The sequence below is a fragment of the Gopherus flavomarginatus genome, chromosome 21 (assembly GCF_025201925.1).
Source record: "Gopherus flavomarginatus isolate rGopFla2 chromosome 21, rGopFla2.mat.asm, whole genome shotgun sequence".
NCBI lineage: Eukaryota > Metazoa > Chordata > Testudines > Testudinidae > Gopherus > Gopherus flavomarginatus.
Window position 1 is genome coordinate 8,209,871 of NC_066637.1, and position 18,355 is coordinate 8,228,225.

The 18,355-nt window shown below is 48.4% G+C and overlaps 1 protein-coding gene across 2 annotated transcripts in view; it reads left to right on the forward strand.

Moving 5' to 3' along the window:
• Positions 1-3,056, forward strand: part of C1QTNF12 (C1q and TNF related 12) — a 49,036-nt gene extending 45,980 nt beyond the window's left edge. For both annotated transcript variants that reach the window (XM_050931489.1, XM_050931490.1), the window contains one exon: positions 523-3,056. In XM_050931489.1, the coding sequence (XP_050787446.1) occupies positions 523-621 (99 nt within the window). In that variant the 3' untranslated portion in view covers positions 622-3,056. The remainder of the gene's footprint in view (positions 1-522) is intronic.
• The last annotated feature ends 15,299 nt before the right edge of the window (positions 3,057-18,355 follow it).

Below are 18,355 nucleotides of genomic sequence, written 5' to 3' on the forward strand. Positions count from 1 at the left end.
AGACTGAGGCAGAGAGCACCAACTGCCCCAGGTCACCCAGCAAGACAGTGGCAGCATAAAGAATAGTCATCTGATATATATATGGAGATATACCTATTTCATAGAGCTGGAAGGGACCTCAAAAGGTCACGGAGTCCAGCCTCCTGCCTTCACTAGCAGGACCAAGTACTGATTTTGCCCCAGATTCCTAAGTAGCCCCCTCAAGGATTGAGCTCACAACCCTGGGTTTAGCAGGCTAATTCTCAAACCACTGAGCTATCCCTCCTTGGCTGTGCTAATTGCCAGACCATACTGCTTCCACGCTCTAATCATGTCAAGCCCAGACACGTATATAAATAGAACTGAATAGTAACAAGCTAGAAACCCAATACTGCAGTGAAAATATTTGAGCAGCTCCCTGAAACCACCATGTTCTGGTGTCCCGAGTCCACCCTCGCAATAGCCTTTGCTGTTTTTCGCTTTCCCTTACACACTGGATAGCCATATCCGATTCCTTTCCCCCTTTTTGTTTTGAACATACAGGCTGGGCAATACACCTCCATATTTGTCGACAACAGTGCAGGAGCCCCCATCACCATTCAGAATGGATCAGATTTCATGGGCATGTTTATGGGCGTCTAACCTGGATCCCCACCACAGGTTGGGTGGGGAAGGACATGACTCAAGGAACCTTGCAACTTACATCTGACTGAAGAACCCTTTACTCTGACCCTAGAGGACTGCTTCGTTACCCATTGGCGTCTATTTTTAATACAGTGAAGTAAAGAGCCTTTCCTTCTGCAGACACTCAACTTGCTTTTCAAAGGCTGCTGCTTTTAAATGTCTACATGAGTTCTGCCTACAAATATATTTTAAATAATAATAATAATAATTAAAAAAATAACTGTATATTATTTAAATTGTCTGTGCTTCACCAAAAGCTCACAGCACAATATACCAAGGTCTGGAAGGGTTACATTGTAACTATCTGTATAACTCAATAGAGCTTGTATCCGGCGCGCTTGGGGATCGATGGGTTTCGTTTGAGTTTCTTTGCAAACTAGCTAACAAAGCAACAAAACAAAAAACAAACAAACAAACAAAAAGGACGGATTCTGTGTTTTTGGGAGGAAGAAGATAGGGATTTGCCAGCGAACTCTGCTGATGTCACGCTCTGGACAAGTTGAAAGCCTCTGCTTTCCGTCCTGACTCCTGGATGACTGATACACAGCATGCTGACTGCTTTATCTAACATCAGACCTGAGTGTTGCCCAGTGTAATTCTGGGGGCCCAAGGACTGAAGCGACCTTCTTACTTTATTTCCAAATAGTTTCTGAATCTTGTGACAAAGCCGAGCATTTCATGTTGGCTGCGTGGTTACTTTTTTATGTTAGGATCAGACAAACAAGCAAGGGCAACAGTTCTAGCCAACTCTCCGCTTCCCTTATATTCTTATGTTTTAGTAAGATATATATGTATTTTTAGTCACATCCATACATGCAGTATCCCCTGGGCCCCACGTATTAAATTGTAAACATGTCAGGAGCACAGTTGCTGGTTGCCAACAGGCCTGGGAAAGACGGGGGGCCAGAGGCCCCAGACTGGCAAGGTGAAAGTTGTCTTTTTGTATGGTGCTAATTTGGTGGCGGAATTGATGAAAGTATCAGAGCAACAAGGAGGAGTGCAACTCCCCTCCCTATAGAAGGCATCATTTAGGACCCACCTATTCCATACTTTTAGGTATTAAGTGCTTCAAAGGCCTTGTAAATGTCACCTGGAAGGCACCAAACAAGAAGGTCACAGGATCGGGGCTTCTCTACACCGCAGTTTGCAAAGGTAGGTGCCTTAATCGGTCTTGCTCCTCCCAAATTCCGGTGTTCCCCGGTGCTAAGGTGTGAAATCCTGACGCCCGTGAAGTCAATAGGAGTTTTGACTTCAGTGGGGCCAGGATTTCACCCATGATCTGGAGACTTGGATAACCTCTGAAACACATAAAAGCTCATTGGATGCACCTGGATGTTGATTCCAGCGTCAGTAGATGGGATTTGGATGTTTTGCTAATGCAAACTCCACAGAAAAATGGCCCTGCCAGATGACACTAAAGAGACACTGGCAAGGCAAAGAATGAGACCGATGGGCCTTTTAACATTGATCTAAACTGATAGGAAAATAAATTAGAGATTCCAAATACGTAGTTTGGGGGTCTTGTACTTGTCTAATCTATCACCGTCTTTACCAAGCAATGAACGCAAAGAACCCACGGATGCCATTTTTGTGATACCTACAGAAACACTGTCCACTCCTCCCACTCCTCCCTCTGCTGGCTCTATGGGAGGAGATAATCAATGAGCCTCCATGCTCCAGTGAGGCTGCAGCACACAGCTGATCGATTTAAGGCACTGTGGGAAAAGTTGCGGTAGAACAGAAATTGATTCTTTTGTATCAGCTACTTTCTAATCCCAGGGAGAAAAATATCCAGCACAAAGGCGTTGGGGAGGAGTTTGCTATGAGCATATTAAAAAGCAGTGAAGAATTGGGAAATCCGGCCTGAGGGTGTCCCTTTAAACACAGGCCATAGTCATCCCTTTAGTCCGCAGAGTTCCATATGGGGGGGAGGGGAGTAGTCTGTCCCAGGCCTGGCTACGGACGTATGAGACTGTCTCTGTGACAGATATCAGCTGCCAACATGTGTTGTACACTGTTATCCTCTCAGTGCATGTTAATACGCTGGTCCCTGGGACCAGGCAACTGGTGGCAGCCCAGGCCTTGATGGAAATGAATCAGTCAAGCGGTGAAGACAGAGTACAGGTAGCCCAGGCGGTGATTACAGAGTACGGGTAGCCCAGCCAAGTAGCCTATAAGCAAGCATATATCCCTATACCATATTTTATATTGTGTGAATACTTGTACTCAACAAGGCTTGTCTTGTCATGCGTGTCTTGCTGCAGCATACTCACTGAGTGTGGTGCCGTACAAAGTGGTGTTAACATATGAATCATGAACCATCTCACTGATTGTGGCAAATTGGAGTTGAAATATTTATTTTGTCATAGAACTAAAAGGCTTGTTTGACTTGGCTTTTTGTTTGTTTGTTTTATTGAGTTGGTGGTTCCCCCCCGATATTCACCCTTGGTTGGATTTTACCTACCTGCAGTGCCTGGAAGGGAACACCCTGTCTGTGTTGTTTATTGGTATTACGACAAGACCTGAAGGACCTAGCTGAGATCTGGGCCCATTATAGTGGGCACTGCACAAACACATAGCAAGAGACAGTCCCTGTCCCCCAGGAGCTTACAGTCTAAATATACAAAGGGTTGAAAGTGTGAAGGGAGAGGAAAGTGACTTGTCACGCAGCAAAGCCAGGAATAGAACCATGGTCTTGTCTCCCAGGCTGACGTGCCATCTACTAGATCAGTGTTTCTTAACCTCTTTGGTACCAGGGACTTGCTTGCTGCCTCCCTAGACTGTGTCAGGCAGACGTCCGGGACCAGAGCCGGGCCACGGACCGGTCGTTGAGAAATGCTGCGCTCTCCAATGAGTAAATAATGTGTGGTATGAATTTAGTGCTGGTGAAATGGCTCCAACTGGCAGCCTCAGGGGGATTAAAGTTCTTTCCGGAAGCCTGATCCCTAAGGCCACTGAAGTCAATGGGAACCTTTCTCCTTGACTTCAGTGGGCTTTGGATTGAGTCCTTTACCTACAGGACAAGCCACGGAGGAAGCTTCCCCATGCGTTGCCCTATCGGTGTGTCAGCCCTGAATGTCACTGGAAGGCGGCTACTCTGTGCCTCAGAGGCCTTGGCCATCAATCAGATTAGACACGTGTCCGTCCGATGGGAAGACGAAAGGAGACAGGCTGTGAGGCATGTTGGTGATGAAGAGCCAATACACAAGGGGACTAGCAGTGAGCTGGGTGTGTACCAGGCTCCGGAATAATAGCCACTTAAGTGAAAACAGAAGACTCCAAAGCAGGACATGGCTTGAGGGGACAAATGCGTTGAATGGCCTGACCGCTGTTTGGATGCTGTGGAGATTGATGGTGTGCGAAGCAAAGTCTCAGTGTTTCTCTGTCTGTAGCCACAAAATTTATAGTCCAACGAGAAACGCAAGCGCTTGGGAGAACCCAAGTTCAGTGCGAAGGAGACGCTGTTTATAACAAAACCTGAGCGCCTGAGCCTTTGGCCAAGAGTTTAAATCCCACCCAGAGGGCCCCCGAGGGGAGTAGAATCATGGCAAGACCAAAGGAAAAACTGAAACAGGCACAACCGAAAGGGCTTTGTTTTTCTCCTCAGACCTGTGGAGATGTCAACATTTGCAGGCTGTCCCTTATGTGCGGGACTCATTAACAGCTCCTTAGACAGGAGAGGCTTAAACCACTGGATTGAGTGGAAGTGAGATTTATCAACGCAAAGGAACAGCTGTATTCCAGAGATGGAACATAGGACAGGAAGGGGGGCTGCTAGGTCATTGAGATGACCTGTGCCAGGCAGCCTCATGAACTCATCCCATTCAGACACTTTGACAGCCAGTTGAATGGTGGAGCAAAGTTGTGCGAGGCATAAAGTCACCAGTGAATTATGCCACTTACTGCTCTTTGTATCAGGGTAGCACCCAGAGACCCCAACCTAGATCTGGGCCCCGTTGTGCTGGTGCCATGTAGATGGACCGGAAGAGCTCACCGAACGAATAGATGGGACTGACAGAGGAATCGTCGTCCCCATTTCAGAGCTGGGAATCTGAGCTACAGCAAGATTAAGTTATTTGTCCAGCATCACACTGGAAGCCCCAGTCCCTTCGCCCCAAGCTCACCTGTGAATGCTTTCCTCTCTCACTACCACTGGCACCACAGCAGCAAATGTGCTGTGCAGTTGCTCCCCACACTCCTGGGACACATGTATCTATCCCTCTCAAAGGGTCTTCATTTTAGACATCCATTTACCTGCAGATCGCACACAGCTGGTTTGAATGCTTCTGTTGTTTTGTGCAAAGCGTATTCTGCATTTAACAGTGGGCCATGCTGTGTTACCAGTGTTTGGGGTCATTACTGGAGGTTACTCTAATGTGTGTTGGGGTATGTGGGGTGCAGCGTCGTTATAAGCAGATGCTTGGGCAAAAACTTGTCTTTTCAGCTAAAGTCATTGCTCCCAGCTCTGAACATCCCAGATCCTGTCATTAGAGAGCCCCTGAAACTTTCCATATGAATAAAGGTTTGTCCTAATGTCTGTGGGTAACGTTTCCCCACACTGCATTGCACTGGTGCTGTATGCTATGAGATCCTACAAGACGAGAGGCCCTATATAAAATCTGATATATAATTATTTAAACTCCCTGCTCTGGTCTGTTTCTTGTGCTCCTTCCTTTTTCTGTAGCTTTGCTCTGTATTCTGTATATTTTACATTCAAGCTGTGGCAGATTAAAAGAGAGGTGCTTGCTGCATGACCATCCCAGCTAGGAGGCATTAGCAGAATGAGAGAGGTTGGGAACCATTCATTGTATATTTTGAAACCTGTGAAAAGTCTTAGGTTGAGTTCTGGATAAAATTTCAGGGAAGTGGCAGGGGATGTTTGTGCTCTTCCTGCATGAGTTTATCTTTTCCTAGTAGCAAGGCCTCCTGAGGGTGTACTGTCCCTTGAGACAGACATGGTCTCAAGCCCAGCTCTGACCCTGGCTTGTCCTATGGCCTTGGTCAAATCACTGGAATGGCCTGTGCCTCCGTTTCCCCATCTGTAAAATGGGGGGGGGAGATTACTTACTTGCTTCAAAGAGGAGCTTAAGAGAATGAATTGGTTGATGCTTTTAAAATGTTTTGAAGATTAAATGCTCTATCTAGCTATCTATTCTACCCAGCACCAATCACGATAATATCTAGGCTCCAGACACTAGTCTAAGAAATGTTCCGTAAAGGACTCCCCTATCTCCTCCATGGTTTAGCTATTACTTAAAGAGATTTTCTTTCTTTTTCATGCCCTCCTGTAAGGCTAATCTTCTGCCCCTGCCTTTGCAATAAAATGCACCATGCATTGTGCTCTAAAGACAATTAACATATCAATGCTAATAGATCACACACCCAAGGGGCAGCATACATAACTCCACTGAAGTCAATGGCTCTATCACCACCACTCCAGTCTTGGGGCTCTCCGCCTTCTGCAGACGTGAGTCAGTGGCTCCCTGCAGCAGGGGTACTCCCCAGCGGGTGTGTATGGGGGTGGGCTGGAACCCCTGCCTTTCTGTCCCTTTGCATTGGGCCCGCAATGCTGAATCAGGCCCTTTGCAATGAGGGAGCTGCATTGAGCCCCTTCAGCTAATTTGACACAGAGCAGCCCTTGGATGCTGACCCCACCAGCCTGAGCTGTGTTAGAACTGACAGTGTAACCCCTGGGCTGTCCAGTCCCCATCCCCCTCCCTTGCTAGCTACTTAGAAGGAGAAGGAAAAAAAGCAATCTCCCTGGCACGTAGACAGTACAAGACTCCAATTTCGGGCAGGCTGTGAATATTTTTCCTGGCTGGGAGCTGACAGGTTATGGGGTTTTAAACCCTATTCAAATTTCAGGTTTTATAAATGATTTTGATGCCACACTTCAGACTGACTCCACGGGTATTTATGTTGGATTAGCAGCGGATTGCCTGCCTTTCCTCACTTGCGAGAAGAAAGCCCAGCGTATGTAAACTCCCCTTGAATGGTGTGCTATTAACCTTCAAGCAAAACGATTCGTTTGTCTTATAAAATTCTGGTATAAATAGGGACGGACTATAAATCACTCCTGGGGCCCATGATGAAATCGCACCGAAATGGAGCGCCTATGGTGGGGGAAGGCGACACGCAGAAGGAGGGGGAGATGGTTAGTGAAAGGGTTAACTAGGGAGTCTGCTGGGAAATATGAAAGCTCTCCTGAGTCTGTGACATGAATGAAGAAGTGGGGTAAATCAGCCCAAGACATCTCATCCTGTGTGACATTTAAGAATGACCTGGGGAATATAATAGAATGAATGTACTTTGGCATTGTCATGCTCTTCATGGACGAGTCCTATGGATAGGATTTCAGAGGGCTCTATAGACATTAAAGACAGGGGATGGATTCTATACAAATAGCTCTTAAAAACCTAGCGGGGGCTGCTTTGTTCCATCCTTTACACCGGTCCAAAGGAAGTGCTGGTAGCATTTTGTTACAGCACAGATGGAACGGACAACACAAGGCACAAGTCAGGGGTGTAGAATTCAATGGAGAATCAGATCCTGGACAAGTTCCATCAAGGAAGGGGTTAAGATCCTTCCCCAATAAGCCAGCATCCTGGGCTGGCTGGCTGTGCAGGGGGTTCCCAACAGGAATGCTGAAGAGTGGGCAGCGGAGGCCCTGGGGGAGGGGTATTTAAATCTGCAGGGTGCTGGGCGCCTGGGGAAATGTGTATGCCCCTTCAACCTGCTTGGTGTCTGAAGGAGCCAGCTCCTGTGGCTCAGTGAGTGGTCTGCCTTTGTTAGGGCCTTAAAAGGGCAAAACATTTTCCCTTTCTCCTCTGCAGCCAACTGTTGTAAAATAACCTGCACCGGCGCCCGTGTGCCCCAGGTAGCTAGAGAGGGCAGGGAGAGGCAGAAATGAATCGTCCCCTGTGTCTTCCCTGGGAAGCTCTGTTTTAACAAGCTCAGATTCCTATAGGGGTTGGGGGGAAACCCCTAGCCCCCAGCTCAGGGTAATGCCCTCTCTTTACCTTCTGTCTTTCTCCAGGGCTTTGGGAGCTGGCTGCGGGAGAGGAGGAGGTTTTCCAGCTGGGTGAACAATTTTGGTCCCCATTCACTAAGGGCAAGATTTTTCTAAAGTGCAGAGTGTTTTTTGGAGCCCAGCCTGACGCACCTTGAAAAGGCACCTGGTTTTCAGAGGGCAAGTGCTCAGCACTTCCTGGGATCTAGGCCCCAGAGACACGAGTCATTTTAGGAAATCTTGGCCTATATGAGGTTTGAGCTCAGACAGGGTTATTTCTCCTAGCGCCAGCACCGTGTTCCTGGTTGTGACAGGCCAGCCCCGATGACAAACAATTATCCTGGGGAAAGGGGGGAAAAATGTAGACCTCTCTTGTTACTGCAGCCCATCACAGGGTGCATGAAACGGGAGGCTAGCAATGCTGAGAGATTAACCTCATGGGGTCACCCAATCTGCTTGTCAAACCTTTCTTGTGTCTGAAACAATTTCTGTCTAGTGTCCCCTCCCCAGCTTCTTGCTGCTGTGTGATTGCAGAGTGAAAATGCTTTTACCCAGGCCCTTTCATCTGACTGTCCTTATGAACTATGCCAATCCAGCCAGCTCCTCTGCTCTGGATGGCAGAACACGGCTTTGCTCTGTCCCCATAAATAACGAATATATCTGTAATTGTTTAGTTAAGTAACAATCCCTGGAGAGATTCCAACTGACATATTTGTGTGGCTGTATGGGTGTGGGTGGGTGTGCATGCCATGGATGTAAGTGTGTTCGTGCATCTCTGTAGCTGTCTACAAGAACATGTGTGTGCGTGCATTTTTATTCAGGCATATGTGTGTAACTGAGATCCTGCTATGGGCTTCCATCTGAGGCTTTGGGTGAGCAGGTGACTGCATGTGTGTCATAGAGACATGTGGTTCTGTGTCACTGTGGGGACTGTGAGTATGTGTCACGGATGTGTGTGGTTCTGCGTGAGTGAGTGTGAGCACCTGCAGGTATGTGCGGCTGCATCACTGCATGTATCTGCTGCACGGGTCTCTGTAACTGTGAGGGTGTGTGGGGGCAGGGAGGCAGTCACTCACTCACTGTTTATAAGGAAAAGAAAATTCCTGACATAAGTAGAATAAAACCAGCATAAATCTCAGAACAAAGCAACCAAAAAGGCAGTTTGGAACATGCTAGGATAAACAATGTGGAAGCGAAGCCCAGGCTGTATTTATCTCTGTCCCGCTCGTCTGCTCGAGCACCAAGCATTCTCCGCTTCAAGGCTTCAACATCATATGTTCTTCCCTAACTCTTCTTCCTCCACATGACTCCCCAGAAAGTAGCCCCCTTGAGCTTTACCCCCTTTCCTCAGCCTCGTTAGGGTGATCAGATGTCCCGATTTTATTGGGACAGTCCCAATATTTGGGGTTTTTCTTATACAGGCTCCTATTCCCCCTCATCCCTTGCCCTGATTTTTCATACTTTCTAACTCACTCTAGCCTCTGCAGATTTGGACTGTGACTGGATGCAACTATTTTGCATGTGAGCTTGCCAGGTTGACACTTGAAAGGAATCCCAAAAGCTTGACGTTATTTTTCCTCAGTTCCCCAAAGTTCTTGTGTGTCCCAGGGGACAATGCAGTGAGCCATGGAGATTGGGATCTCCTTTTGCTAAGGAGTTGAGCTCCATGGGGGGGATTCTCTACACTGCAATGTAAACCTGGGTCTGGGGGTCCTGTGCTTGTGGATTTGGATTTTCCAAGTCTTAGTCTTCACTTGAGTGTCCACACTGCATACAGTTGCTGGACCCAGGGCTTATAGCCTTGCTAATTCATCCACACTGCGCTATGCAGACTTTCTGACTCAGGTCTCCGGCTTGAGCTGCGTCCACAGTGCAAAATGACAGGGCTTGGACCCCAGTCTCAGCAGGACTCAGGCTCTGACCCACCCCCCCAGCAGAGTCCTAGGACACAGGTCCTGAGTGCTTGCTAATCCAAATCAGACTGATTTGTGTGTGGACGGAATGGGGGCTTGGGCCCAAACCTGAGTCAGAGCCCCGGCGCAGGGTGCAGCGTTGACATACTCCGTCTGGCCTGATACTGTTATGGAAGTGACAGTGACAGTTCCATAGTTAAGGCTGAATTGAGCTTTGCACTTAGGGCAGCTGTTTAATCACTTGGGTACATATAAAGGATGCCCGGTCCCTTCCCCAGATGTAACAGCATTTCTACTTTGAGTACACAATAGATTTTCTGAGGTTACTAGCTGTGCCCTGTAACTTAAAGTTAAAATAATTGGTTACTACCAACCCAATGTTGCCTCTGGGTTTTAACTAACTACTTGTGTCTCCCACATAGCAGTGAGACGAATTATCTCCCCCATTCCCTCAGTCAAATATGACCCTAAATGGACCCCACACCCAGAAGATTTTATGGAGACATCTGTGCAGAAGTGGGTGCATTTGGTGTTTGGACAGCCTCCCCAAGAGAGCCTCCAGTCTCCCACCAGGGAGGCACTTTTAGAAGCTTGTTGCATTTTTCTCCGCATTGATATGAATGGAAACATTAGTAAAACAAAGAAAATATTCCAGCTACTACTGGATTTTGGTTTAACATAAGAATATTTTTGTCCTTGTGATAACCAGCCTGGCTATTTCCTTCTGGGGCTCTTGCTTGCCTAAATAACTTGTGTGCTTAGCTTCAAATTAGCACAAAAGCCTAAAAAATAGTCAACTACCATGAAGGCAAGAAAGAAAAAAAATCATAGATTATTAAAATACATGGGCGTGACTTATAGCCTCAAAAGCAAGGGACCTTGCAGCAAGGAGTAGCAAACTTGGATTGTAAACTCTCTGGGGGACAGAACCCTCTTTTGGTTCTTTGTACATACACCATCTAGCAAAGGGGGCTCCTGGTCTGTGATGGGGGCTCCTAGGTACTGCCGTCATGTAAATAAGGACTGTCTCGTACTGTGTCATTATGCAAAGCCTTGCATGACGGGGCCCTGATCTCAGTAGCACAGATAAATAATAATAAAATCCAGCTTCAGATCAGCTTGGGCTTTAGCTCATACTCCTGTGGAAAACAAGAAAAAAATCACACCATGTCTTCAGCCAAGCACAGAGCATTGGCTTGTATTTCCAGGCATTGCCACAAATTTTCTTGCTGCTTTTGTTGGGCAATAAATCAGGCTGTTAAACTCTTTTACAAGGCACCTGCTTATTTATTAGGCACATTTATTGTTTATTTTAATTCATTACTGTGGAGCGTGTTTCTGGCAAATAAAATGTGCGGCTTTGTTTTTGTTTTTGTAACAGCAGGTTCAGCATTCTGTCTTTGTTCCTTGTCTATCTGACATTTGCTCTCCACCCCAGAGGTGGCTGCATGCAGCATATGTAGCCTGGAAAGTTCTTTGGATAGAAAAGTTCTATAGAAAGGTAAAATATTAGCATTATGATGACCCTGGTTTACTGGGAAATACATGATGCTTATACCCGGAGCAGAATCTGACCCTACAAATCAGGACAAGAAATTATTGTCTCTCTCTCTCTCTCTTTCACTCATTTTCATGGATGTTCTTTGCAGTTCACTTTCTTGGAACTAGTTTTCCTGAAAGAGAGGAGAAGAAACATTTAGGACGCTAGCACTGGTGAGCTGGATCCATAGTAGGTTATTGGAAGGTAATAAAATAAATGAAGCATTCAGCAGGGAGGGAGGGCTGCTGAGTCAGTGCTCATGGCTGAAAGAAAGAAAGAAAAGAACTCAGTCCTAAATTCCTGGTAATGGCACTGTCTCTCACTCCGTGGCTAGTGACACCCCATTTGTTTGTAAATGCATCGTAACACCTTCTAGCACTTTTCTTAAAGGCCAGCTGTGACACTCTCCATCTGAGAGGTACAAGGAAAACTGAGGAAAATGGCTCAAGCCAGCCAAACCAACATATCTACCTGCATCTAAAGCAGATGGGAGAAAGCTCCCGGCCTCCTACACTGAGGCAATATAGCCTAGTGCTCAGATCAAGGATCTGAAAGTTGGAACTCTGTCTAGGATTGTAGTGCCACCTGTGCCATCAGCTTGCTGGCTGAACATGTCTGCCTCAGTTTACCCACTGCAAAATGGGTGTAACAATGCCCACCTGCCTCATGGAAGTGTTTTGAGGCTTTATTAATTAATGTTTGTAGGGCACTTTCTGCAGGATCCTTGGTTGGGCCGTGCTACAAGTTTCAATACAAGAGAGAACATTCTTTATCTGGGGTAAATCAGCGTAGCCCCATTGGCTTGTGTGGTAGAATGGCCAAGTTACAGCAGCTGAGGATCAGGCTCCTCACGCTGTCTCAGGTGTCTCCTTTGACAGACAGGCCACAGCAGGGTTGGTGGAGAGGTGTGCGTTTTGGACTTGGAATCTAATAAAATTGTACAGCCCGATGGAATAATTTTTTTTTAAATCAAAGTTCTCGTGGGCTGTTGCAATTCTCAAAGCCTCGCTTTCCCAGCAAATGATGCGGCACGCTGCCAGTAATCTAAAAACCAGGAGCAACCATCAATCTCGGGGAAATGATCTCAAACAGTATAAATATCCCCCAACTGGTTTTAGTCTTGAAGCTTTACAAAGAGTAATGGAAATTCTAGAGATGTTTTCAGCTGGGGGGAGAGGGGGAAGGGAGGATGGCGGCTGGGCTACGAACCTTTGGGGTGGAAGCCTGAAGGGCAGAGGTAAGGCCATGGATGGAACATCTTTATAGGGCACCCTGGTAATTAGGTGAGATCCTGGCAGCATGGCTCACTAGCACAGGACTGGGAGCCAGGAGACCAGTGTTCTGTTTGCAGCTCAGCCGCTGACCTGCTGTAGTATCTTAAAAGTCATGTCACGTCTGTTTTCCCTCCCACCCTTTGTCTGTATCAGGCCCCATAGATCTTGAACCCAGCCCTATGGGGTTCTGGAAGCCAGCACACAGCAGTCCTCCACACAGCAGCTCCCAGACTGTCACCAGGGGCGGCTCCAGGCACCAGCACGCCAAGCGCGTGCCTGGGGCGGCAAGCCACGGGCAGCGTTCTGCCGGTCGCCGCGAGGGTGGCAGGCAGGTTACCTCCAGCGGCATGCCTGTAGAGGGTCCGCTTGTCCCGCGGCTTTGGCGGATCCCTGCAGGTGTGCTGCCAAATCCGTGGGACCAGGGACCCCCCGCAGACAGGCCACCAAAGGCAGCTTGCCTGCCGTGCTTGGGGCGGCAAAATACCTGCAGCTGCCCAGTCACTGGGACCTAGATCCATGAAGCCCATCTGGGGCACAAGCCCCACCCCTATGCCGTGACTGGGAGACCTCCAAGGCTTCTGATTAGTCTTCAGCCTCTATTTAACCCAGAGGAGGTCTCTACAAGTGGGTTTCACCTTGCTGGTCTGGTGCTAACCTGGTCCTGCCTTCTGATATCCTGACGCTTGGTAACTGGTTCCTGCCCTCCGGTCTGTGTCTCGATTCTGATCTCACGTTCCAATCCGGCCTGGTAACTGGCCCTCGGTCCATACCTGATGCTAACACCTTGTCCAGGAACACTCATGCTCTGGTCCTGACAGTCTGTCTCGTGTCCTTAGCCTGTAACCTCTTTGGGGCAGGAGCTGTCTGCACACAGGGCCTGACACGAGGGCCCACAGTCTCACTTGGAGTGTCTCGGTATTATCGAAATCAGTTCAAGATGTGTGTCCATAACAGCCAGGAGCCAGTGTGTGTGACATGCAGAGGCTCATGCTAACGTTGGCGGAGTTTATGAAACCGTAACACAACTACCACATAACTCATTATCGCTTTGGGGCATCGTTCTGTCTCACTCACACCACTGTCGCTCTGTTCACCTGGCTGGAGTTCCTCGCTGACAATGGGCTGAGACACAATCGGTCCTTGTGTCTCAAAGGTCTCTCACTGCCGAAAAACAATGGTGGGCTGCTTAGCTAGCCTAAAGTTCTGAACCATGTACTGTTCAGCTGGGCCTATCGTTCATTTCTACTCCTGTCGTCCCCTTTAACCGCAATAAATCTAGATCCAAAGCCGGGATGTTCAGACTTCTGACCTCTGAGTCTTTTATGATCTTATTTTTGCCCTTTTATGTTTGCATGATTAAAGCCAAATGCTACTTTAAAAAGGTGGTGGTGTCTGACTAATGAAATCTGAGAGGCATGCATAGCTGCTTATTCTCTCTCTCTTCTTCCCCTCTGATGGCTGGATGGTTTTATTGTCACCCAATTTTGTCAGGGCGTCTGGGTGCCTGGGGCAAAGAGGGGTTAATACTTTATGCTGTGTTGAAAGCAGTTAGTTTTACCAATCAGTTTAATTTCTTCCCTGAGCAAAAAGTGCATGACACCCGAATTCTGCACATTAAGTCCCATCTCATGGTAACTGACTATCTTAGGTTATTTTTCTGGAGGCTAGTCCATCCGCAATACTAAAGCACCTTAATTAGCTAGTGTCTCAACTTCTTAGCATACAGCTTCGTGGGTGTGAGTTGGCCAGATCTGAAATTATGTAAAAAAAAAGCCATGAGCTGTGAGGACTTCACCCTTCAAAGTGTATTCTCACAGGGGCACTTAAAACTAGTTGCAAACATGGTGTAAAGAGAGATGGGCAGTGGAGTTATTTGACAAAGTGACTGCAAGAAACCTGTTGAATTTTCCATGGTAGACTCACAAGATGGTGCTTTTTGTTTCTCTTTCTTGGTAGCCTCCATGGGGCATTGGCGTCTTGCAATGTGAAAGTTCCTTCACAGCCAGCAGACATAGGAACTTACTGACAGAGGTGCTGATGTTCTGCAGAAACCAGCAAAACCTACAAGGAGAACCGTAATCCTTTGGCATTTGTCCATATCCTCAAAGCTCTCCTATCTCTCTTGAGGTGTGGTAAGTATTTGTCAAAGACGTTCATTTGGAATGAGAGAGAAAATAGCAAGCCAATTCTACAAGTGGGCCTCCGATCTACTCCCTAAAAAGTGCTGCAGTGTTATACCCACACCAAGGAAGAACTAAGGATGTCTTATGGTTAAGAAACTGGCCTGGGACCCATCCATATATTGACCTGACATTGCTTAGCTTATGAGACAGGATCACAGGAGGGAGGCTCACAGGTGTAATCGGTGGTGGATGGGCCAATGGGGCCTGTGCCCAGGGGCCCTAGCCATTTGGGAGGCCCCTGAAAATGGGCACCCCACACCCTGACCTGCTCCTGCCGGGGAGCATGGGAAGGCCCCACACCCCAACCCCACTCCCCATCAGGAGCACCAGGTGGGCAGGGGAAGCCCCTGCACCCCAACCCTGCTTCCTGGCAGGAGTTGGGGGGGCGGGGAGGAATTGCAGGCAGAAGGGATAGGAAGGGGCCCTCACTTGCTGTGGCCCAGGGCCCCACAAACCCCTAATCTGCCTCTGGGTGTGATGACTTCAGGTTCCTTTTACCTTAAACACTGTTGATAAACAATGCGTGTGCCCTGGCCAGTGACAGTGCTTGAAATGGGTGGAAGGGAACAAGAGGGTCTATCTGGTACACCCAGAAACACTAAAGGGATTCTCAGTGGAAGGGTTTGGGTCTCCTCTAGTGTGGGTGTGGGTCTGCCTTTTAATCATGCAATGTTGATACCCACTGGCTCATTAATTGAATCACAGGTGCGAACAGCATGTCTGTCTGCCTCACAGGGGGAGTGCCCTGCTGAACTAGATAGCTAATTTAAGGTGGCAGCTGTCCAACTGACCTTTTTAAAGCTTGCTAAAGCCTTGACCTGCCTAATGCCTTGTTGAGAGAATTTTATGGGCTAATTCCACACTCACAAATGTATCCTAGTTGTTCATCTCACCGCAGAAGTTGCTGCTCAGTTCTGCTACAGGCAATTCTTTGGCAGGGTGTTTTTGTAATAGACAAACACACCAGCCTTGCCTTCCTCCAGAGAGCAGAAGCGCAGGTGTATTGTAGTCTTCTCTTTCTACAGTGGTGGATCTCAATTGAAGTAAATGGTTAAGCACCAGAAATAAACTGGGACTCACCTCCCATAGAGCCGGGTGAGCTTTTTGGAAAAGATTTCTCTCAGGCACATTGAGGAAGAGGGCAGGGAGATTCACCCCCGTGCAAAGGGCCTAGGCAAGCCCCTCTTCAGAGGGGCCTGCACCTTGTGAAGGCTCTGCGCATGGGGTGACTGTTGCCCTCGGAAAACCTGCTGCTGCTATTTATTATCACTGGGTCTCTGGCAGCAGAAGAGCCAGTGTGGAAGGCCAAGACCAACAGCAAGAGAGGATTGCAGCCAGGCTGGCTCCCTGCGAGCAGGTATTTGTGGAATTGATTTGTACTTAAGCACAAGCTCCGTTTCTTTTCTTTCTTTCTTTCTTTTTTAAAGAAAAATGCCAGTGAGACACTGTCCTGCTAGACATCTCAGTGCCCGATCTCCAGCTGTTCCCCTCCGTCTCAATGATTTACATTCTTCTGCCCCTTCCTGCCTACTTTAACAAATAGGAGCTGGAGCCTTACGGTATATTAAGGAGTGATAGGGATCTTTGCTGATAATGCTGTGCTGGGCTCTGCACGAGGAAGCCATTAGCTTAAACCTCACAATGAACAAAATCTAATTGGTCAGGAGGGATGGGGGGGAGGAGAGAAGAGTTGATCTAGGGCTGTGCCAGGGAATGGGAAGCAGCAGTCCAGATATTCGTTCCACATCAAAGCCGCATAGAGCGAGGGGGTCCCTCAGGTCTGGGCATGAGGGGATGGCAGCACTGAGAACATGTGCCCAACTGGCCAGCAGCGGCCTGAAGCAGGTGTGCGCATGCACAAGAGAGACACTCACCCTAACATCTGTTGGACTTTGTCATTAACTCACGTCTGATCCCTAACTCTAATCCTATCCACACACAAAGCCCTGTGACTGGAATGGCTGGGTGCTTTTAATGCAAGTTGGCTGGCCTGTCAGGCTATGTCCAGGCCGCAGCTGAGAGGGGCGAGTCCCACCAGGGCAGGAGCGGCGCCAGGGTTTTTGGCGCCCTAGGCGGGGGTCCTCCCGCACTCCCGGTCATTGGCGGCAATTCTGCGGCGAGGGGGTCCTTCCGCGCTCCTGGTCTTCGGAGCACTTTGGCGGCGGGTCCCGGAGCGAGTGAAGGACCCGCCGCAGAATTGCCGCCGCCGACCCAGAGCGCGGAAGGACCCCCTGCCACTGAATTGCCGCCAAGGGCAGCAAAATGCCACCCTCCCAAATCCTGGTGCCCTAGGTGACCGTCTAGGTCACCTAAATGGAAGCGCCGGCCCTGCACCAGGGAGTGGCAGTGGCTAGGGCTAGCCCCCAGAGTGCAAGCCTCCCTGGTTCTGATGGCCACACGGCTATTTTTAGCACTAGCTCAGGTGAAACTAGCACAAGTCTACCTGGGAATTTGACCTCCCAGCTGCAGTGTAGACACACACTCAGGGCTAGCCCCTACCTCTCCAAGGAGCACAGCTCATCAGCTGCTCATGTAAGCACTCTGCAGTGTGATGGCTATTTCACAGTGTAGGTGCTCTCACCTGGATCTAGGCCAGTGGTTCTCAAACTTTTGTACTGGTGACCCCTTTCACATAGCAAGCCTTAGAGTGCGACCCCCCTTATACATTAATAACACTTTTTAATACATTTAACACCATTATAAATGCTGAAGGAAAAGCGGGGTGTAGGGTGGAGGCTGACAGCTCACGATCCCCCATGTAATAGGCTCTCAACCCCCAGTTTGAGAACCCTTGATCTAGGCTAACGTTAGGGGCGTTAACTCAAGTGTAGAAAACTTGTGTGAACTCTGCAGTGAAGTGAGCATTGTGGGTGTGAGAGAGAGACAACTGGAATGGTTTTGTGGCTCACTCTTAACACACATTGAACTGTGTGTCTGTGTCTCTTGCTGTCTCTCACCTCACCAGAGTCTAATGCGTGTAAGGTTCTCATGTAAGGTGGAACCTCATTAGGCTTGTTCATGCTTGAGTTGTCCGGGGAGACTTACAGACTAATTAAAAAGCATGAGCTCACTTAGCGAACAGGTGGGGATTTCCCACCCCCTCTGCTTTTCAGTAGACACCTTTAGGCGTTTGGAGAAGAGTGGCCCATGCAAACCTTCCCACGGCCAGGGCCCTGGCTAGATCCTCCTCTTCTCCGTTCTCCCCTTCCCCTTTTCTTCTTTGTGGATGGAGAGAGGAATCTGTCTCTGCTCTCAGTATTATTTACATTACAGTCATACGTGGAGCTCCCCACCGCACTCAGGGCCCCACTCTGCTAGTTACTGTACATACACATAGTGGGAGGCAGACCCTGCCCTGAAGAACTAACGCTCTAGAAAGACAGACAAAGGGGAAGTGACTTCTTGAGCCAGAAACAGCAGCTGACTAGGCCACTCATGCCAGTCTCAGTGTGGGGGTGGATGAAGGCTGCTAAGCTATGCATGGGTAGATGGGCAACCAGTGGTGATGGGAGCCTTCTTCATCGCTGCCCAGGCTCACCCTTACAAACAGCACGCGGGGCTTGTCTACATTTGGAAATTTACCAAGTGGCTATTCCAGAATCATTGTCCACACGGGGGTTTGTACCAAAATAACGACTCCAGACTACTGACAAACTCCTTTCTAGTGTTTGCCCATGGAAATGAATGCACCCCGACGTCAGGACTCCTCAGGCAGAGATGGGAATCCTCAGAGACCATTTCTCTTCTCCAGTCTTGACGATACTACACAGCTG